The sequence below is a fragment of the Pipistrellus hanaki genome, assembly GCF_964339955.1.
Source record: "Pipistrellus hanaki genome assembly, chromosome: 16".
NCBI classification, from domain to species: domain Eukaryota; kingdom Metazoa; phylum Chordata; class Mammalia; order Chiroptera; family Vespertilionidae; genus Pipistrellus; species Pipistrellus hanaki.
The window spans coordinates 12,348,418-12,371,758 of NC_140518.1; the positions used below are offsets into that span (position 1 = coordinate 12,348,418).

The following is a 23,341-nucleotide window of genomic DNA, read 5'->3' on the forward strand; positions in this document are numbered from 1 at the left end:
GGCTCCCGCCGCAGTTGCAGTGAATGGCTAAAAAGCAAAGCAGGAAACCAAACAAACCCGAAACAAACGTGGTGATTCACCCGCTTCCTAGTCCTTGTGGTGAAACCCACAGTAAAAGGGAGAAATCCTGGGCGCAGGCGTCACTGATTCCATTGCTTTGCCTGAGACACGCAGTTTGGTCCCGGAGAGAGATGTGCATTGATCATGCAGCCGCACTTGCTGAAGATGAACTTTGCACCAACTTCTAAGTCACTCTGCAAAAGTATGGGGGGCGGGAGGCTTATTAGAAAATGACTTTTCTTTTTATCCGATTTCAAAGGATAAAGTCCTTCCTGGATCTGTAATAAATGTATCCGTGGTGACTCCCCTCCAATGGACTCACGGAAGTTTCTCTAGGCTGGTGCTGAGGTGCATTTTTTTTTAACCACACAATTACTGTTTTGTGTTAATACGGTAGCTGCATGTTACTAAATTGTGGGGGGAACGCATAACTTGTAGCAATACTCTACAAAATTTTTTTCCTTATATGCGTTTTAAAAATAAATACTTTTTATTGATATCAGAGAGAGAGAAACATAAATGACGAGAGAGAATCATGGACCCTATTGGGGATCAAGCCAGCAACCAGGGCATGTGGCCTGACCAGGAATCCAATGGTGACCTCTTGGTTCATAGGTCCACGCTCAACTACTGAGCCACACAGGCTGGGCTCTTTATATGCTTATTAATCTGGATTAACTAAGAATCTCGTTTTAGGAGTACTTATATTTGAGGAAATGTGTTGTTTTTTTTAAAAAGAGACTAGAGCCGAAACCAGTTTGGCTCAGTGGTAGAGCGTCGGTCTGCGGACTGAAAGGTCCCGGGTTCGATTCCGGTCAAGGGCATATACATTGGTTGCGGGCACATCCCCAGTAGGGCGTGTGCAAGAGGCAGCTGGTCAATGTTTCTCTCTCATAGACATTTCTAGCTCTCTATCCCTCTATCCTCCTCTCTGTAAAAAATCAATAAAATATATATTTTTTAAAAATAATAATAAATAAATAAATAATAAAATAAAATAAAATGAGACTAGGGTAGTCCTGGCCCTATATTTATTAGAGAAGTATCAGTATTAAGCCAAGTGTAACCCCGCTTAGACTGTCCTAACAGCAAATGAAAAAAAGTCACTTCTTATTCCCAGAATGAAAGACCCATAGAGACTGATTTACACTATCCCAGGACATTTTGGCAGGGCAGTTCAGCTAACATTCTCTTTGAAGGCCTAGCAAATAGTATTTAGGATTGATAGCTGTGTATACACTGAGTTAAATTACAATTTGTGGTTGGGTTTCCTTTTTTGTTTTATTTATTTATAGAGGCCCAATGCACAAAATTCATGCAAGGGGCTTGGCCCTTGCAGCCTCAGCAGCTTGCCTCGGCCCTCACAGCCCCGGCTTTGTATGGAAGATCTTTTGGCTGTCAGATCTAATTAGCATAAAAACACTCATTGGGCAAATTGCCTATCAAAATGTAATTAGAACAATTTTTAGTTTCCCAAATGCAAAATATTTAGAGTTATAACACCCACTGAAGATTATCAAACCCTCATCTATTACAAGTTCTCACCTACTAGCAATCATTTATCCAACCAATCTTCGATGAGCCTCTGCTACTGCCACATGCAAGACACTGCTAGGAGATGCAGGTTATATAAGGTTAATATAAGCATATATCACCTTTAATTTCATATAAAGATAGGACAAGTATATACAAGTTCGACTGAGTGTCAAGGGGCTACACTTGGTTTCAGACCCTCTTTCCCAAAATGAATTGCTCGCCCTCCAAAACCCCACCTATAGAAATTTTGGAGACATCACTGATTCAGTGGTAGCCCCTGACTGATAGAACGGTAAATTAAGAATCAGACATGGAACCTAAGAATTTTGAGGAAATGGCAACATTTTAGAACTGTAAAGTGTCCTCCTCTCCACCACCCTAAATGCTTTCTTGGGAGCAGTATGGCCCAGAGGAGGAAGAAGGTCTGTCTCTCGTATTTCAGATTGCCAGAACTGGACTAGCATTTCTGAATTTCCTGGGACGCCAGGCTCTGTGGGTTCCTTGGGAAGCTCTGCAGCACCTCCCATCTTCCCACCTCATTTAGAACCCCTGCCCCCATCCCTGGCTGCTGGAGTCTGGAGCCACCAAGGTCTGCAGCTCAAATCCTGCCTCTCTGTGAGGGAGAGGGGAGGCTGTTACCCCCTCTGCAAGTGAAAAGGATGCTTGGTCCCGGTGATTCTGGGAAAAAGCTCACTCTTCTGCAGTCTCTCTCAGCCCAAGAGTAACAAAGGCTGCCTAAATGAAGGCTGGAACCTGAGGCGGGGGAGGGTGTTTGGTTGCTAAGGAGCACATGCATGACACAGCTGCCAATTGTGACAAGGCTGCCAATTGTTCGCTTCCGTCCAGTGCCCGGCTCACCCTCTGTGCCCCACTCCCCTGGATCATTCCTTGTGCCCTCCTCTCCTGGGTTGCTCACTGCGTCCCTCATTGTGACCCACTTCCCCGAGTCCCTCGTTGTGACCCACTGGCCTGGGTCGCTCGCTATGCCCTGGACCTCTGGTTGTCATGTCTGGGCTGCACCTCTGGGCCCCATGGCCTCTGTTTATGTGGCAGCTGTTGAGGCTGCTGGTCCAGGCAGCTCAGGCTTCAGACTTGGCCCTGGACCCTGTCCTGCTGACCTCCATCCCCGCGGGCCCGACCGAGCCCCGGCCTTTGGATCAGCAAACCCCCCCACCTGAGCCTTCAAATGCCTTTAGAGAGGGTGAATCTCGATTACTCCAACAAGAAGACACTGCTCTGCCTACAGAGGCCTCCAAGGAAGTGAAACATCCTCCAGCCCTTCGGGAGGCCCCAGCTCAGCGAGCAGAAGCCACTTCCACCCAGGAGGAGACGCCAGCTCAGCTTCCACCCCAACAAGGGGCCTCAGCTCAGTCTGCAGCGTCCTCTGAGCCATTGAAACCCTTGTCAGCCCACCAAGGAATTCCAGGTCAGCATCCCATCCCCGCTGAAAATGTTGATTCTTCGAGCCAGTGGACGAGCTCACTTCCGCCTCAAGTGCCTCTTGCTGGCGTAGAACCTTCTCCAGTCCATCCGACGGGTGGAGCTCAGCCTCCAAAACCCTCTATAGATGTTGCAGCTCAACCTTCGGTCCATCAGGAGGTGGCAGCCTCACCTGCGGGTGCGCGTGAAGCTCAGCATCCAGTGTCGTCCCATGTTAATGTGAAAGACGTGGCTCTGGGGGTTTTGGTATCTCCAGAGTCCACGAAGGAGATTGAACTGTTTGTAACTGGGCAGGAGGTCTCAGATCATCCTCCAAAGTCGGCTGAGGAAGTCAAAGCTCCAGCCCAGCAGGAGATCCCGCCAAGGCCCCCTGAGAAGATAGAGTCATCTCCATTGCAGCAGGAGACCCCAGCTCAGCCCACTCTGGGTGCCTCAGCCCTGCAGCCGACTGCAGCTCCTCCACAGCACCCTGAGGAGACACTTCCACACCCAGAGACTGTTCAGGCTCTGCAGCCAACCTGGGCTGAAAGCACTGCTCTACCTTCGGGCCCGGAAGTTCTGGTAACTCAGCGACCAGCGTCACCTGAGACAGTTCCTCCAGAGACGGGACAGAGTGCCACCATGAGCATCTGTGAGCTCTGTGCCTGCAGTAATGGGACGCTCTCCTGTATCAGTCTCCGCCCAGACGAGAGGCTCCTCAGAGTGCCCGTGCCAGAGCCCAACGCCTACCAGGGCCCCTTCTCGATCTTGTAAGAATTGCCTTTCCTCTTTTGTTCTCTGCATCCTGCCTGACGTGGCAGCCTCTTCCCTGAGGTCTTCCTTGGCTTTCCTCCTCTTCTCCAACCCACATTGACTTGCTTTCTGTTTTTATCTTTTGTCAACTATTTCTTATCTGCATTCTCCTCCTTACCATTGTTTCCTCCTTCACCAGGCTTTTCATTGCCGATATTTTTTTCCTTGTCTATTTTTTAGTCCCATTATTTTATTCCTTAACCTCTACTTGCCTCCTCCCACTTTTGCTCCATCCTCTTTACAGCAGCACGGCTCTCTCCCCATCTCACTGGTAGTGATACAACAAAGCGGTTATGAGTAGAGATTCTAGAGCCAGAGTGACTAGATTTGAACCCAGGTATGTTATTTATTAGTGTTGGGACTCAGTTTCCTCATCTGTAAAATGAAGATCATGATAGTTGCCGTCTCATAGGATTGTTGTAAGAGTTAGACGAGTTAATATATGTAAAGTACTTTTATCAGTGCCTAACATATGTATGTGTTAGCTATTATTATTATTAAATCCCTCAGTTATATCCAGAATTCATCTTTGCCTCCTGGCTTTATACATATCACCCATTTTGTATCCAACCCAGGGTTAAGTACTATGGGAGCCACAGAAGTGTGACATTGTCTATAGAACATGACAATGGTAGGTGGAAAGAAAGATAATATGCATAAAAAAGGAGGTAATGTATAATTAAGTACTAAAAGAGATATAGACCAGAGGTGCAATACTTTAGCAGAATCTATAGTCACTGGGGTGTGGAAGTCAGGAAAAGCTGTATGGATAAGCTAGAACATTAGCTGTGATTTAAAGGATGGCTATGGTTTGTTAAATAGAGAAAAACTAATGAGTACAGTCTAGGCGGAGGCATGGCTGGAGGAATGATCACGGCTTAATAGACCAGTCTGATTGTAAAGAATTGGTTTAGGAAGCAGTGAAAAATATGATTATTAAAAACCTTGGCTATCAGCTAGAGGGGTTTGGAAGTTACACTGAGATAGGGAAAGCCACTGAAAGTTTTCAAGTGAGAGAGAGAGATGATTAAAATTGGATTATTTTAGATTCCATATGTAGAGCTATCTAGAAAGGAAAGCGTGATTCAAGGAGACCAAATAGGATGTGCTAGCAAATTCTGGGAGTAAAGTGGGAAGGTGCTGAATCAGAGCAGTTGTGATAGTAAAAGGAGAATCCTGGAACAACTGATAAGATTTAGTGACTGACTGGAGATGGGAGATGGAATGTACAGGAAAGAGAAAAGTCAAATATGACCCCATAACATTTCTGCCCTGGATGATGAGGCAAATGATGGTGATATGACAGGTGGGCATACAGCAGTTGGGAAGGAGAGCCTGTTTGAGGAGATGAGTTCAGTCTGGTCATCTTTTATGGGTGAGCAGGAAGTACCCAGAAGGCTTCCGGTGGAGTGGAAATGTCCCCTAGGCCGAGGGCAGATAGGTAGGTGTGACTTTTTCTCACCTTCCTGGGAAATGTGTCTGTAAACGGAATGGGTAAGTTGTTGCTGAGGGAAGAGGACAAAGCTAAAGGTGAAGATGCAAAGTCATCCACAGGTTGAAATTGAGCCTCAGGAATTGAACACCTTTTTTTAAACACTTATAATTCATAGACATATTCTCACTGTGTGTTTTTAAATGTCACAGAGGTAGCCGGGACCGGTTTGGCTCAATGGCTAGAGCGTTGGCTTGGGAACTGAAGGGACCCAGGTTCGATTCCGGTCAAGGGCATGTACCTTAGTTGCGGGCATATCCCCAGTAGGGGGTGTGCAAGAGGCAGCTGATCGATGACTCTCTCTCATCAATGTTTCTAACTCTCTATCCCTTTCTCTTCCTCTCTGTATAAAATCAATAAAAATATATTTTAAAAAATAATAAAATAAAATAAAAAAATAAATGTCACAGAGGTATAGAGTATACAATGTGAAAATCCCCCCTCTACCGCTCCTGTTGTGTGTGTCTATCCTCCCATCCAATCTCCTTCCTCCCTCCTTTCCTTCCTTCCTCTCATTTCTAACTGCCCTCATCCTTCTAACACTGGAGAGATTTCCACAGAGGCACTGAGCTAAAGCTGTGCTGTGGCCCGGCATAAGGTTTCTTTATATTTATTTACTGATAATGATGATTTGTTGCCATTTTTCTGTTGATTTGTAGAAGTCATTTTAGATTTTAGAAAGAATGCATTCGAAGTATTAACTGGCGTTACCTATCCAAGAGGACTTCAGGCTCTGAGCTGCCTCATTGTCTGTGCCAGTGGCCCCACATATCGTCTTTACTAATTGTCTTTACTAATTGTCTTTACTAATTGTCTTTACTAATTGTGTAAACTGGGAAGCTGGTAGCTGTGGAAATTAGAAAACTGGTATTTTCTGCATTTGAATATTCCCCACACGGTTGCCATGATGCTTTACTTATTCTGTTCATTCTTTTCCTACTTATTCAAGGATATTAACTGTTTCTTCACAGAAACTTGCAAGGAAACTTAATTTCTTACATCAATAAAGATACATGGAAGTCATACCATTTGGTTGCAAAACTGTGAGTATATTCTCTCCAAAAATGAATACAGCAAATAACTAACTGCATTGTAAGATCCTTCTTGGTCCAGAATTTTGAGATCAATAACTCTGAGAATGGTATTTCCCTCTCCATGTCCCAAATCAATCACGATTGATTGCATTTCTGTTTCTTTAAAAAACTAAATTTGGCAGGCCCTCTTTTTTGAAAATACATTTTTTATTGTTTTCAGAGACGAAAGGAGAGGGAGAGAGAGATAGAAGCATCAATGATGAGAGAGAATCATTGAGTGGCTACATTCTGCACACCCCCTACTGGGGATCAAGCCCACAATTCAGGAGTCCAACCCTGACATTCTGGTTTATAGTTTGAAGTTCAACCACTAAGCCGGGCTGATATATTTTAATTGCCCTCAAAGAAGTTGTGCCAATCAATGGGCCAAACAGCATCTATTTCCCTCTACCTTTTTGCCACTGGATAGTCTCCATTTTTTTTGGCTGATCTAATGGGTGAATAAAAGGGATCCCATCTGAATTTGAATTTTTCTGATTAATTGTGACCTTAAATATTTTTATGTATTTATTGAACTTTTGTATTTCTTCTCTGAATTTGCCCTGTCCTTTTTTTTTTTGCCCATTTTTTAAATATTGATTTGTAGAAAAGTCCGTTTAGGCACATAAGATTTGGGGGAAAATATTTACATTCAAAGTACCTGGTGTTTTTCATGACAGTTTGTGTGTCATATTATTAGTTCAACTTGAACAGATTGTCATAAGTGACTTTTGGATTATTAATAAAAGACATAATTATGGCACCATTACCCAGGTTTCCCATATATATTTTTGTGCAGTAAATAGTTGTAGTTATTTTTCATTTTGTTTCAGAAATAACCTTTTCATTTTTCAGAAATCTCAGTGGAAATAATTTGAGAAAATTACAAAAAGATTCATTTGAAGGCCTGCTGTTCCTTCAGTATTTGTAAGTTAATTATTTATTTGAGTTTTGTTTCTGTTTCTTGTTTCTATTTGAGTTTTTAGTTATGTTATCGATAAATAAGGGTTTCAAAACAGATTTTCTCTACAATTTCTCCCATCAATAAAATTCTACAATTCTGTAAGTTTGTGTAGGGCTCCAGCCCACCTCTAGCACTTAATATTGCCTATGTATTTTTATTTTTTATCATATGGACAAGATATAGATAGAAAAACTCTCCAGTTATAGAGAAAAGTGATAATACAGTATAATTATACACACTCATATGAGCCTTGTTATATAAGTGTTCATATACCGTCTGCTTACATTTATATTTAGTTTAGGGCCCATGATCAAATTGGACCTATGGAGTGTGTGTTTTTACAACCCATCAGTTAAGAATGATTTTTACACATAAAAGAAAAGAAACAAAGAAGGTAGGTATTCAAGACAGACTATAGCCTCCAAAGTTTAAAATATTTACTACCTGGTCTTCACAGAATATGTGTTTGTTTGTTTAATATATAGTTTAATTTATTTTAGAGAGGAAGGGGAAGTGAGAGAGAGAGAGAGAAACATCAATGATGAGAAAGAATCATTGATCAGCTGCCTCCTGCATGCCCCATACTAAAGATGGAGCCCTCAACCTGTGCATGTGCCCTGACTGGGAATCAAAACATGACCTCCTGCTTTATAGGTCGATGCTTAACCACTGAGACACATGGCCAGGTTACAGAAAAGGTTTAATGTTGATTTAGTGAAATGAGAGGAATTCAGCTTAACCTCAAATTGTTTCCTATAGGACAAGAAAATTATAGAGCTCTTGCATTAATTTGAATGCTATTAACCCAGAATTTTTTGATAATTTAATCTTAATTACATTAATATTTACATATTTAATGTTTAAGTAGATTAATTATGTAAACATAGCATTATTAAGAACATAGTAAATTACCAAGAGAGCAGACTGGTGGTAAGGATTTCAATACAGGAATTGTTATACCAATATTAAAAAATAAATGCTTAAAATGATGGTTAAATGGTATAATTAGAAGCGTCTACACTAAATAAGCATATTAGAAATGCCCCACCTCCACTAATAAAAGAGAAACATGCAAATTGACAGTACCTCTGCAATGCTCATCAGCCAATCAGGAGTGAGAATGCAAATTAACCCAGCAAAGATGGTAGATTAATTTGCATACACAGGTGTGGAGTGGCCAGAAGGGGCGGGATGCCTGCTATGAGGGGAAGGGGAAGGGGCAGAGGGAGCTACAGGAGCGGCATTCCACCATGAGTGAGGACCTGAAGGCTCCCAGGCGGCTGGGAGTGAAGCCAGGGAAAGAAAGACCTATTCTTGTGTGGATCTTCATGTAACAGGCCTCTAGTTTCAAAATAAAAGTCTCTCCAGCCTCCTTGTCAGAGAAGAAATGTTTGCCTAGTAATTCTGTTTATTTAAAAGGAGATATTCTTTGCTATAAAACTCAGTTATGCTCCTTTGTCCATGGCATCCAGAGCTGTGTGTGTCGTTAATCTTTATTAAGCAAATGAATGATGCTCTTTAGCAAATAGATTCTTTTTTCAAAAGTTGAAGGCTTTAGGGAAGTGAGTATAAAGAGTCTTATATGACACCAAAAATAGTCCTATGGATTACCAAACATTTCAAGCCTTAGGAGGACACCACTTTTATATTAGTCTTGGGTATCTGCCATCTGGGTTCCAAACCTTATAGTTTGGAGAAAAGCAAATGAGGTAACTGCTCAATAGACTAGGTTATTGTTTATTTCTACTGTGAAATACTTTGTAAGCTACAATAATTATTTAATGCTATCATTAGTATTCCCATTCACTTAAAAATGCCAATCAATAAATAAACTAGTAAAGCCAAGCACTGTGCCTAGAATTGTAGGCACAAAGATGGGTAAAACAGGGTTTCTACCCTTCAAGTAACTCATGATCTCATGGGGAAAAGAAACATCAGCTCTAATAGTGCACAAGTACTAAATGGAAGACAACATGCTACAGAGGTACACAAGAGGGAGCCATGAAGTGATAAAACTGAAAATCATTTTTCTCTCTCTACTTCCCTGCTGTTTGTTTATTTCATAAACTAGAGGCCAGTGCACAAAATTCGTCCATAGGCCTGGCTGGTGATCAGGGCCGATCGGGGTCTTCTGGCTGCCAGCTGGGCCTTCCTTTATTTTGCACCGCCCCCTGTGGTCAGCGCATGTCATAGTGAGCAATCGATCTCCCAGTCTCCTGGCCAAACTCCTGAGTTTGCACATTAGCCTTTTATATATATCCTAGTAGCTCTGTGCACAAATTCATGAGCCAGTAGCCCTCTGCAGGGCCTGGCTGCTCTACGCCTGATGCCCAGAGGCTCTCCATGGCCCAGAGGCCCATCCACAGCCAGGCGTGAAACACTCACCTCATCACCCCGGCGGCAATGCAAGTGTTAACCCCAACCCCCTGGCTGCTCTGTGCCAGGTGCCCAGGGGCTCTCCAAAGCTCATGTGGAATGCTTACCTCATTGCCATAGCAATGAAGCAAACATTCCGCCAGGCTGCTCATGTTGCCTGCTGCCTCCCCGGGACTGAGGGACTCTGGCGGGGCTTAGAGGACTGGATGCCGCCATCTTGTGGCTATGGGCACCGCCATCTTTGTGATGGAGTGACGGTTAATTTGCATATTACCCTTTTATTAGATTGTATATAGATATTTGAATTTTCATATGTTCACACGTCTGTTTTTAATATAGTAGACAATACAAATGAGCAAGACCCAGTGCATACTTTCAAGGAGTTATTCTCAGAGGAAACAGGATATGAAAATAACTTTTAAAATGAGGAAATAGATATGGGCAATGAGAGCTATATTTTGCTTTTGGTTACACCAGAGGGAAAAGAGACTTCAAGTTGGATTAGCAAAGATGCTACTGGAGTAGCTTTTTGAACCTTGAAGGGCCCTTGGGGATCATCAGACAGACATCTTGGGTAGAATAAGCTTGTAAAAGGATCACATGGAAAGGCAAGACACAGGAAAAATACATTTAAAAAATATATATTTTGCCGAAACTGGTTTGGCTCAGTGGATAGAGTGTTGGTCTGCAGGACTAAAGGGTCCCAGGTTCGATTCCGGTCAAGGCATGTACCTTGGTTGAGGTCACATCCCCAGGAAGGGGTGCGCAGGAGGCAGCTGATCGATGGTTCTCTCTCATCGATGTTTCTAACTCTATCCCTCTCTCTTCCTCTGTAAAAAATCAGAGTATCATTCTGAATTAGTTCAAAGTTCTGTATTATTAGAGAAGTAACTTCCTTTCAAGTTATGTGAAAAGGCATCTTTTATTTCATCTGATATTGAATTGACTTAGACAAACAGAACTAAACCAGAAGAGTGTGTAAATGTGAGACTGTTTCTTTTAATATTATACATTTATAATTACATATAAAAATACAACCTTTGAGCTAATAATCTAAATTTGATGGGATAAAAGGTCATCTAGTTGATTCTTCTGCTCTCAGGAAAGATTACCCTTAAAGTCTATCAAGATCTATAGTTGCATATTTTATTTATGAAGATCATGAAAGTGAGAGAGGTGAGGGCAGGGTTAGGGGCTCTGAAAGGTTCAAATCACAATTCCTAAGATTTCAAGTTTAGACTAAAGCTACATTTTCAATATTTCCATTCTAACCTCTATCAATTATTCCTACTAATTAGATATTTAGTAGCTAATTGAGACACTATTTTTTTTTTTACTTTTTTTAGAGATTTATCCTGCAATAAAATACAATTTATTGAAAGGAATACATTTGCATCACTACCTTTTTTGCAGTATATGTAAGTTATAAATATAACTTAATTATCTTTATAATTTTTATAAAACTTAATTGTAAATCTCATTGTTATTCACTGTTTTGTATCTAATGTACTCATATATAAACATGAAAGCATAAATCATAAGCAGATCTCTTCTACAATGAGATTTAGTGTGTGGAGGGAATATTGAGGTTGTTTATTATGTATAAATTAGAATCACTGCCAAAAGGTAAATGATCAGATGTAATATTTTTTTGCTTGTGTCTTTTTGTAGAAATCTTGGTTGCAATTTAATCACAAAAGTGAGGTTTGGAACATTTGAGGCCTGGCATGGAATGAAGTTTTTACACAAGTTGTAAGTAAAATAGAAGACAAAAATATGTAAAAAGCTATGTGTAAAAACAGCATACAGTGATTGGTTAGTTGGATGTAAGCCCAGTTTGAATTCTGAAAAGTATGGCTTAAGAGCCATTCATTTTTTATTCAAATGAGGAAAGTAAGGTACAAAGAGACCAAGAGACTTGTCTAACTCATATATGGCACTGCCTGCTTTCCCTGGTACTGACCTTTGGCCTGGGCAATAGAAGGTGCCAAGCACATAACGTTCAGTGTAGCATCGTCCTGGGAATCCCAGTGGTGCTGCTGCTCCGACACATGAATGGTCCTTGAAATTCCACATCCGAATTTAACTTTGATTCCTGTTCATGTGCAAAGTTCCGAACTGCTTAAATGTATGCAACATAGAACTGAAATAATTAAGTTTAGTTCAGAGTTCTCCAGGGAGCAAAAAGTGTAGGTATTTCCTCAGCCATGAGTCTCTTTTAAATGATAAAGCAAAAAGAATTCCTAAAAATCTGCCGCACAGTACTTCTCTCCCAATCACCCAGAACATTATTTTTCATAAAGTATATGCATCTGAAGTGAATTATCTGTGGCAAGGGGAACCTTGGAGATAATTTTAATTCCATTGCATTTTTCAGAATTCTCAATCGGAATCCTCTGACAACTGTTCAAGATCCATATCTTTTTAAATTGCCAGCATTAAAATATTTGTAAGTATTACAACATTCTCATGGCTCATGAGATGATTTCTGCTTTCTTACTTTCATCAATGATTAAGTATTTTGGATTTTGACTAAAAGGTCATAATTTACATTTTAATTGGGTTATTGGATAAGAATTATTGGCACAGACAAGTGATTAAGAAAGAATGTATATGAACAAGACAGCCAACAGGAAGGGAGTGGCGTTGAAGAACACATACAGATATGAAACATGTAGACGCATCTAGAAATACTATTGACATCAGAAAGAAACAAGTTGTACATTATGTATTAAAAGAGTAATCAAGTGGTGGGCGCAATAGAGAACGAGAAGTAAGATAAGTAAGGTTTTAATCAAAGAAAAAAGATTGTTTCACCAAGGTCATTCATTTGATGACACAAATAAATTTAAATTTCTTCAAGAGAACAACAAATACGTAACTATCAACAAGTGAATCTAAAAACCAAGGGAATTAAAAAAAATCTGATGAACAATATTAACTGGAGAATATAATGGAATCAGGGTATGGAAGGGGAACGAACTGACGAATCTCGGGAAAAAGGGGAGTGGGGGGTGTGGGAAGAGACTGAACATAAACTGTGCACCTATGGATGAGGACAAGGGGGGTGGGGAGAGGGCAGAAGGTGGGGTGGGAACCTGGTGGAGGGGATCAATGGAGGGGGGAAAAATGAGGAACATTTGTAATAATATGAACAATAAGGATTTATTTAAGAAATAAATAAATTTCTTCAAGAAGAGCTCTCTGAAATTATCTATGGCAAGTAAGCTTTTAAGCTGGCTTGACAAAAGCCAGAATTGAAGTATTCACATGTTGCTAATTGTCTTTTTACGTGTACAGTTTTTGCCTTTGGGTTTTTTATCATGCATGTTTGGGCTTTCTCCTCCAGAGACATGGGAAGGACACACGTGTCACTTATAACAGTTGGGAGCGTCCTCATGATGACTCCTCAACTGGAAAAATTGTAAGTTGATTTTTCTTATATTTATTTTCACTTGGTCGTTCTTTTAGGCTTCTTTATTATTTTCTTTCTTTTTTGAATGAATTATTATCTGTGTACATATTTAAACATTTCCCCCCCCTCCCCCATTCTTTATTATTTTCTAAGTCAGGCTTCTTGAGGCCAGGTAACCACATAAAGTTTTTTATGCCCAGAGTCATTTCTAATGTATGTACCATTCATAATTGGGAATTGAGAAAGAGACTCTATAAGATGGGGACTTACCCAGAGTCTTCTCAGAAGTCTTCCCTCTTCCTGTGCATTCTCCACCCAAAGTGAAGCCTTTGGGGTGGGAAAAGGAGATACTTCTGAATTAAACTACGTATTAGTGCCACCCAATTCTAATGCCTATCACCTCTATTCTAGGCATGCCATACCCACTGCCATTCTTATCCTTCTGTTGGGCACTTCTGTCCTTGGCTCTATTTATTTACTATATTCAAGAGTAGCAAATGTCCAACTGATCCCCACCAAAGTGCTCAGGTGATATGCCCAAACAACTCTTGTTGTTGTTAATGCTCACCCAAGGATATTTTTTTCTATTGATTTCAAAAAAAATTTTTTAATCCTCACCTGAGGATATTTTTCCTGTTGATTTTCAGACGCAGTGGAAGGGAGTACGGAAAGAGGAGAGGGGCGGAGCGAGAGAGAGAAATAGAGAGAGAGAGAGAGAGAGATTGACGTGAGAGAGAAATATTGATTGATTGCCTCCAGCACATGCCCCAACCCACCAGAGACCTTCTGTCCTCAGGCCAATGCTGTAACCACCAAGCAACTGGCCAGGACTCTATTGATTTTTATTTAAAAAAAATTTTTTTTGATATTTTATTGATTTTTTTACAGAGAGGAAGTGAGAGGGAGAGAGAATTAGAAACATTGATGAGAGAAAAACATCAATCAGCTGCCTCTTGCACATTCCCCACTGGGGATGTGCCCACAACCAAGGTACATGCCCTTGACTGGAATGGAACCTGGGACCCTTAAGTCCACAAGCCAACGCTTCATCTACTGAGCCAAACCAGTTAGGGCCACTCTGTTGATTTTGAGAGAGAGAGAGGGGGGGGGGGAGGGAGGGAGGGAGGGAGAGAGAGAGAGAGAGAGAGAGAGAGAGAGAGAGAGAGAGAGAGAGGGGAGGGAAGAGAAAGAGAGAGAAACACCGATGTGAGAGAGACACATCCATCTGTTTCCTCCAGTACTTGCCCTAACTGGGGTGGGATCCAATCCAAGACCCTTCATTGTGTTGGCCGACGCTCTAACCATGGAGCAACTCTGGCCAGGGCAGCCCCAACAATTCTTTTCTTCACCGCTCTGTGGGAGCCTGGGCCTACCAACTCAAGTAACTCCTTTGCCACTAATTTCCTCTGTGTTTCCATTTATAGGATCTTACCTAGCCATTTGACCTGCTGCCTCTGCCAATTTAAAAATAATATTGAGACTGTTGCCAAGACAGTCAAACTGCAGTGTGATACTGAATGTCTGAAAAATATACCTTGTGGTGAGTCTGAATTGCCCAATGATAAACTTTTAAATTTTTATTTGTTTTAATTTTTAAGTGATGATAATAGATTTTTAAACAAATAATGTAACTGCATTGTTTTTATTCATTCACTCATTTGTTCATTCATTCAATTCAGAGTTCATTGCCTAGATTTCTAAGAACTACACCTTGCTAAAAGTCAGGTAAAGAACAGGAGAGGAATAGAAGGGGAAGAATGGAAGCAGGGAAGGGAGTTAACACCAATGGCCACATAGTCTGTGTTGTGCTCTCTGCTGGGCGCTTTACTTCCAAATGAGAAATTGTTCATTAGTGTGTCGTCGGTAAACTGGTTCTGTATGCATGCGGTTTCAATTGCCCTTTGACTTGTAGGACAGGTATAGATACATTTTTTTATTTCATTTATTTTTACAATTTTATAAAAAGAGTACAAATGATGCTGTTTTATTTGGAATCTGAGAGTTTCTGGATCCACCCCCAGAAGCTGCTACCCAGCCCTTCTAATGGACAGAGGGCTCTTGCATCCTTAGACCGGCGGTCGCCAACCTGTGGTCCCTGAGGTCTGAAAGGTTGGCGACTGCTGCCTTAGCCCATTCAGCTCTGAATCTGCTCTGAAACACAAGGTTTTCTATCCACCAAACACTCAGGTGCTTTTAAGTATTTTTCTACATATTAAGCTATTGGCACTGCTTGATAACTTTCAAAATGTGCTTTCCTGCCCAGATAGCTTGAATATGGGTCTCTGTCAGTGATCTGGGGCACATATAATAATTTATGTTGCTAATTTTTCAAAACAATGTTTTGATCAATTATATTGTTCCCTTTTACCTTAAGGGTGGGCACAACAGGCATTTTAATCTCCTTTCACAGGTGAGTAGAAACAGGGTCAGAAAGGGCTAAGTGCTGCCACCTAGTGCCAGGTCCCTGGCTTCAAGCTGGGGCTCTCGTGAGCCCATGCTCCTCCTTTCTCAGGGCCCTTACCTCCTTCTCTGGTCCTCACCACCACCAGCAAAACTTTTAATTTTTCTGGAAAAGAAAACCCAGCTGCCCAATGGCACATTTGACCTTCATGCAGTCAGAAGCTTTGGATGGTTCCCCACATGAAACTGAAAATATAAGAAATGACATGAAATGAAAGCAAAGTAGGCAGCTGACAAAAGTTGCTCTTTTTACCCTAACCAGTTTTGCTCAGTGGATAGAGCAACAGCCTGGGGCCTGAAGGGTTCCAGATTCAATTATAGTCAAGGGCACATGCCTGGATTGCTGGCTCGATCCCCAGTAGGGGGCATGCAGGAGCCAGCCGATCAATGATTCTCTCATCATTGATGTTTCTGTCTCTCCCTCCCTCTTTTTCTCTGAAATCAATAAAAATATATATTTTTAAAAATTGTTCTTTCCCCAAGTATTATTCCATAGATTTATTGAACATTCCACAGTGGCACACAACCTCGCAAACCTTTTTTTTTCTTTTTCTTTTTTATTAAGGTATTATATATGTACATAACTTACCATTGCCTTCCCCCACTCCCATACATGCCCTCCTTCCCCAGAGTTTTGCGTCCATTGGTTATGCTTATATGCATGCATACAAGTCCTTTGGTTGACCTCTGATCTTCCCCATATCTCCCTAACCTTCCCGCTGTAATTTGACAGTCTGTTACCTTGGAAATCTTTTGATCTACATCCCAGATGCCTGCCTAAATTTAACTGAAGAGCAAGAGTGGACATAGTGTTTTTTTCTGTATAGAGCCTTCTGTTATGGGGGCTGGGATATGTGGGAACAGGGACCAAGCTAAGGAATGGGTGGGTAAGTGGAGACGGGCGTGTCCAGATGAGGACCTGTTAGCAGTGGCGTTAACTGTGTCATCTGTGATGGTAGCAAGAACATGAGCTCCCTGGAGAGTGGAGAGAGGACGCCTCTGGCCCCTCTGCATCTCAGGCAGGACAGGATGGGGTGTGCGAATGTGGGGAGTCACAGCAGGTCTTCAGGCTCTCACTGAGTGGGTCTTTCAGACTTGGCTTTTCTTCAATAACCGGCATTGGCCCTTGGGAACCAATGGGATAATTCTAAATATAGTTACTATATTTCACACTATGGGATGTTCTCAATAAATAACCACTTTTTTTCTCCTTTGTTGTGTCAACAATAATAAGTTTAAGTTGGGATTTATTTTTCTCCTCTGTAAATGGCACTCAGATATTTGCTGATTCCCAGTTTACTTGACTGGGATGGATGGCTGTGGACTGAAAAAAAGCTGTCCTGAGAGTCTTTCATTATCAAAAGTGGTCTCTCCTTCTTTGACAGATGAAGAGCTGCTTATAGAAGGACCATTCATGAAAATACTGCAAGGCCGGAAGCACACCAGCACCGAGCTGACGGTTGAGCCAGAGGGGGCATCCTCTGACGGAAATGGAGAGCGTTCATCATCCCTAACACGTGAGCTGCTGGACTCTAATGATAAAAGTGATGTTATGCATGCACCAAGTTACATACTGCCCTACTTCTTGGAGGGAAATCTAGGAAACCTGGAACCAATGTCATTCCCGTTCATTAAACTCCCCTTTTCAAATGTACAGGATGGAGACATGTCCCTGAGTCATTTGGTAAACAACAGAGGGACTCTTTCTCTTAAACCCGAGCTGTACCGTTAAAGTTACAAAAATAAACTGAGGGAGCTATTTTCTGGAACAGGCCCCCTGACGAAGCTGCTCAGTAAACAGCAAGAAGGGAATGTCTCCAAGGCAGAGCAGGCTACGCATCAATGGAAAAAGCCGAGGCTGGGAGCTCCGGGTGAACGGGAAGAGGAGGAGCCCAATGAGGTGAGGACAGCTCCCCAAACATAAGACCTGGACTCCAGTCAGTGTAGGACACGCCGTGAAAGCACCAGGCGGGAAGGCCACGCGCCTGGTCTGAATCTTGTCTTTGCCATGTGACTTCGGCCAAGACAATGACCCCTCCTTTGCTCATTTGGAGAACGGCGCCACTGTTCCTAGGGTAGACGAGAAAAGATAAATTGTACAAAAAAAAAATGCTAATGCTCAGGTTACATAGCACATTTTATTTGGTATGTTCTTTTTTAAAAAAAAATTTTTTTTTAATTGATTTTTTACAGAGAGGAAGGGAGAGGGATAGAGAGCTAGAAACATAGATGAGAGATGAAAGAGAAACATCTACCAGCTGCCTCCTGCACATCCCCCACCGGGGATGTGCCCGCAACCAATGTACATGTCCTTGACCTGAATCAAGCCTGGGACCTCTCAGTCTGCAGGCCAACGCTCCACCACTGAGCCACACCGGTTTCGGCTGGTATGTTCTTTAAGAACCTATAAGCTGCCCTACCCGGTGTGGCTCAGTGGATAGAGCGTCGGCCCATGGATCACGGATCCCAGGTTAATTCCGGTCAAGGGCATGTACCTTGGTTACGGGCACATCCCCAGTAGTGGGTGTGCAGGAGGCAGCTGGTCGATGTTTTTCTCTCATCGATGTTTCTAACTCTCTATCCCTCTCCCTTCATCTCTGTAAAAAATCAATAAAATACATATATATATTTTAAAAAAAAGAACCCATAAGCAATTCATCTGAAAGAATGGGGTTTTAGAGAAGTAGTTAAGAATAGTTAGCCCTGGTCGGTATGGTTCTATGGTTTGAGCATAGAAGGGTCAAGGGCACATATTCCGATTCCTGATCCCCTGCCCTAGTCGGGGCTTTTGGGAGGCAACCAATAGATCTCTCTCTCTCTATCTAACTCCCCCCTCCCCCCCACTCTTTATCTTTATCTGTATCTCTATCTTTCTCTTTCTCTCTTTTTCTCTCTCCCTCCCTTCTCCTTTCCCCCTTCTTTCTATTCTCTCTAAAAATCAATGGGGGAAAAAAAACCTTCAGGTGAGGATTGAAAACAACAAAAGGAATAGTTAGAATAGACTAGAGAATAATTTGTTTTTATCCTTTCCATCTTTTTTTTTTTTCTTTTAATGCGTTCTTTGTTTTTGTTTTTTAGCTCACAAAAGAAGTGCCAGGATATGGCCATAGCCTCATCGTGGCAATAACTGTGACTGTAGTAACAATAACTTTTATTGTAATTTCCTGTCTCATTGCGGTAAGACAATAGTCGGTTCAATTTCCAAAATTTATTCTGTCTTTAGAATAGATTTAGAACCCACAATCTGAAAGTCAAGACCATTATCCTATTGACTTCTACTTGATATTCCTCGTTAGCCATGAGCACTGAGATATGCTTTGTTCTTTTACTATAAATTATATTCCAGGGATTTTTAAAGGAGGCCCACTCCACTCCCAGAGATCTCTGTGGAACTGAAATCAAGATAACAAGCCCCTAGAATAGTTTGAAAATTTAAGTTTAACAAGCCAGAGCTGACATGATAGCAAAATTTCTTCAATTCAAAATGGATGATGTTAATTTGATGTACTCACCAATTATTCTCTTTCTATCGTGGGAAAGAGCTGTTTGAGCCTGATACCACAGGCAGAACCCTTTGATAGATTTGACCACTATGACACCATTAGCAAACTTAGCACTAGTTGATGCCAAGCATAGGATGAAGAATTTTCCATATGATGTCTGACTCAGTTCCTACAGTCCTGAGAGGATGATATAACACGCTCTTCCATCCATGGAGATAACTTCAGGCCCAGTGGCCAGACCAAAAGCAGAAGCCCATTTGCCTGACTGCAAAGCCTGTGCCTCTTACTCCACTGTTCTGTCTCCTCAAACACAAAAACACTGAAACTCAGTGAAAGCTGCTGAAAGGAGTAAGACAAATGAACAGGAGGATGATAAACAGTCAAGGGGAGAAGAGGGCTAGGGCTGTGAGGAGGCGGCTTTTTGTTGACAAGTCTCTCACCATATCTGTCAGTCCTCTTGTGCCTTATTGGGGCGTAGGTTTTGTAACAAGGCCTTTGTCACCTCGTGGTATGAAAGTAGTCTCTGGTATTTGCAAGTCCTTTTTATCACATTTCTTATAAGTTTTTAAAATCTGTCTGTCATTCATTTTGTTTTTAGTCTGGTTGACTGTTTATCCCCCACACAAAGATGCAATTGTTTCAGAATCTTTTATTGAATGACTCATTCTTTCTTCTCTGATCTAAAATACTCTCTTTGTCTGGCTTCTATTCTGTTGATCCAGTTACTTTTTTTCTGTACCAGTAGCAGTATCACCATAGTTCCAATTCCTTTTCATATATTTTGACATCTAATAGGAAAGCTCCTTTTTTGTTATCTTGTTTTCCATACATTTCATAGCTATTCTTGCATATGTTTCCTATTACATGTCAGCTGGCCAGTTTTTGTCTTTTTTTTGGGGGGGGGGAAGGGGGTTTGTTTAAAAGCTACCTTGGAATTTGAATAGGATTGCACTGCATTTGAGGGTTAAGTTGTGGAGAATTGACATGTTTACAACATTTCAGGAGAATGGTCGTCATTCTTCCTAATGTCCTTCAGAAGAGTTTTAATGTTTTCATCACACAGGTCTTACACATTTTTTGTTAAGTTTATTCCTGGATACTTTATGTACTATCATTGATATTGTAAATGTGCTCTTTCATTTTTTAAACTAGTTATTTGTGGGAGATAGGAAAGCTATTGAGGTTTGCCTGTTGATCTCTTGATCATGGATTTAGCCATCTTACTGAATTGTTATAGTACTGACAATAACATTTTAATAGATGCTGTTGGGCTTTTTAAGGTTATACATCATCTCATGTGCAAACATGTTTTATCTTTTTTTAGTACTTCATTTTTTAAAATTAAATTGATTAGGGCCTCCTAAAAAATGATGAATAGTAACAGTAATAATAGGCATTCTACTTTTGTTCTTGACCTTAAAACAAAGCTGCTATGTAGGTTTCTAGTAGATACTTTTATTTTATTTTCCTACTTCTAGGAGTTTTTTTGTTAGAAATTATCTGCTGAATGTTCTCTAAAACAGCCAATAAAATACATTTCCAGCTGCATGCAAAATCCTAAGTTAGGAACTATGGAACAAGAGTCACATGACTCCTCAACAGAGTTCCGGTCAGAAAAGTTATCATCTCACTTAAAAGGGAACATATGAAGATTAAGAGATAGTGGTCATTGTGATGAATAATCATGATGTTGTTTTCTTCCAAAACAGATTTATTGTCATAGAACACCATCAAAGGAAAGTAAAGAAGGAAGCTCCAGGTAAATATAAGTCTGGCAATTTTTATTTATTTTTTAAAAATATATTTTATTGATTTCTTTACAGAGAGGAAGGGAAAAGAATAGAGAGTTAGAAACATTGATCAGCTGCCTCTTGCACACCCCCTACTGGGGATGTGCCGGCATCCAAAGTACATGCCCTTGACCAGAATCGAACCCAGGACCTTTCAGTCCGAAGGGTGATTCTCTATTCACTGAACCAAACCAGTTTCGGCAAGTCTGGCAATTTTTTTGGCAAGTCTAATTTTGGAAATAGAGGAGCTTCTTCTTCCTGTATTATTATGTAGTCCGATTTTTTTTTTTTCTTATTTTGTTTGTATTCAAAAGAGAATCTTTTGTATTTTGGTTCTGGTTATGACCTTTAATCTGATTTCACAGCTCACTTTCAGCCTGCAGTATGAAAGTCAGCAAGCTAGATAACCTGGCTAGTCGGTGTGATTTAATGTATGGGATAAAGCAGCTAGCAAAATAAAAGCACCCCCCCCCCCTGCCCCCGCCCCAGCATATGATGCCTGTGAGCCACGGTCTACAGGGGACCGAGTAAAATGTTTCTGCCCCGTGTGCCTGTGCTTTTTGGCTTTCACTGCATGAGGGCCCTTGGTCAAGGGCCAAGACAGAGAGTGGGGCTGAAAATGCTGCCCGTACTCTACCAAGCCGCATACAAAGGTCTCCCCAGAGACATTGTGGGGCCACTTTATTTATTTATTTATTTTTATTTTATTTTTTATTTTTTAAACAATATATTTTATTGAGTTTTTACAGAGAGGAAGAGAGAGGGATAGAAAGCCAGAAACATTGATGAGAAACATCCATCAGCTGCCCTTGCACACCCCCAACAGGGGATGCGCCCGCAACCAGGGCACATGCCCTTGACCAGAATCGAACCTGGAACCCTTCAGTCCGCAGGCTGACGCTCTATCCACTGAGCCAAACCGGTTTCGGCTGTTCATGGTTTTATACATGTATTTTTATTGGCTTCAGACAAAAAGGAAGAGGGAGAGAGAAACATCAATGATGAGAGAGAATCATGGATCAGCTGCCTCCTGTACGCCCCACACTGTGGACCCAGCACCCAGGCATGTGTCCTGGCCGGGAATGGAACCCTGGACCCTTCAGTGTGCAGGTCGTCACTCTACTGTGGGGCCGCTTTAAACAGAGAACTTCCGGAAGCCCAGCATGCGAGGACTCTTTTTCCAGGTCCCAGGCCTGTGGTGGTTTTGCTCGTGAGTGTGGACCCAGGTGCCCATGTCGTCCTCCTAAGACCAGAGCTGTACGTGTGAGAGCCGTGGGAATGGCATGAATCGCTAATTGTCAGTCTGCGTTTTTCCCCCAAGGGGCTTTTCCCCATTTTCCCGGCATATGAGACGGTCACCGGAACACAAGATGCAGGTAAATCTGAGGAGGATCGAGTGCTGTGCGGGGACACGGTAGGAGGAACACGGGCTCATCCCCCTGTCTGCTCTAGGAAGGCGGTTTCCGGAAGGGGCAGCCGCGCTGGCTGCGGGACCTGCACAGACCTCGCAGCGCCGCCCGCGTGCAGAGCATGGCCCGGGAGCTGCGCGACCGGGAGCCCGCCGAGGACGAACTCTTCTACAGAATGTGAGCCACTGGGAGCAATGCCGAGTGCTTGTCACGCGCGAGGAAATAACGAATAGCTTTAGTTGTTCCTTCCAGGAGTAAACGCCTTGTCCTTCTCACTCAGGTTGCGCGGAGAGTTCTCCGTGGTGAAGGTCGCCGCCCCAGACCCGGCGGCCACCAGCCCAGCGAATGAGCACATGACCCTGCCGCCCAGCGAACCCCCTCCCCAGCCTCCCTGAACGTTCTATTGGCCTGTGTGTACAATAAATATTGTTCTTTTTTTTCACCGTCCATTATCTTGTGATTTTCCCCCCCTAGCTTTATTGAGGTATAGTTGACAAATAAGAAAAGAAAAAAACAACAACTTATAAATCCTTTCTTTTTCTTAAGGAGGGTGGGAATATTCAGTTTCCCACAGCAGAGCCCAGAAGACCAGCTATTCCAGTACGGAGAGAGAGGCGTGGATACTAGTTTGATGATTCCAATCTGATGGCAAATAAGGATTCAAACCAGAAAGGATCTGGCTCCAGTGCTCAGAAGAGCAGTGAAAGGCAGGAACGTGCCCTAGCCTTGGCTCAGTGGATGGAGCATCAGCCTGTGGACTGAAGGGTCCCGGGTTCGATTCTGGCCAGGGGCATGTGCCTGAGTTGCGGGCACATCTCCAGTGGGAGGGTGCAGGAGGCAGCTGATGGATGTTTCTCTCTCATCGATGTTTCTAACTCTCTATTCCTCTCCCTTCCTCTCTGTAAAAAAATCAATGAAATATATATTTTTTTAAAAAAAAGGAAAAGAAAGAAAGGCAGGAACGTGACTGGCTTGGAAAGGTGAGAATGGCCAGAACTGGAACAATAATAGCTCGTCATCTTCAAGTGCTC

At 42.1% G+C, this 23,341-nt stretch overlaps 1 protein-coding gene across 3 annotated transcripts; it reads left to right on the top strand.

Moving 5' to 3' along the window:
- Positions 1 to 1,065: 1,065 nt before the first annotated feature.
- LRRC37A (leucine rich repeat containing 37A) lies at positions 1,066 to 22,757 on the top strand. 3 transcript variants are annotated; one of them, XM_084863448.1, is made up of 15 exons: positions 1,066 to 3,785; positions 6,292 to 6,363; positions 7,249 to 7,320; positions 11,080 to 11,151; positions 11,405 to 11,485; positions 12,111 to 12,182; positions 13,083 to 13,157; positions 14,573 to 14,688; positions 16,994 to 17,125; positions 17,381 to 17,508; positions 18,687 to 18,785; positions 20,821 to 20,870; positions 22,223 to 22,277; positions 22,354 to 22,487; positions 22,591 to 22,757. In XM_084863448.1, exons 1-15 carry the CDS (start codon positions 2,602 to 2,604, stop codon positions 22,703 to 22,705), a joined length of 2,457 nt encoding a protein of 818 aa, XP_084719574.1. In that variant the 5' UTR covers positions 1,066 to 2,601; the 3' UTR covers positions 22,706 to 22,757. The 3 variants fall into 3 exon arrangements, with proteins under 3 accessions (XP_084719574.1, XP_084719576.1, XP_084719575.1); XM_084863450.1 differs by having other exon boundaries at positions 22,358 to 22,487; XM_084863449.1 differs by having other exon boundaries at positions 22,358 to 22,757.
- Positions 22,758 to 23,341: the final 584 nt, after the last annotated feature.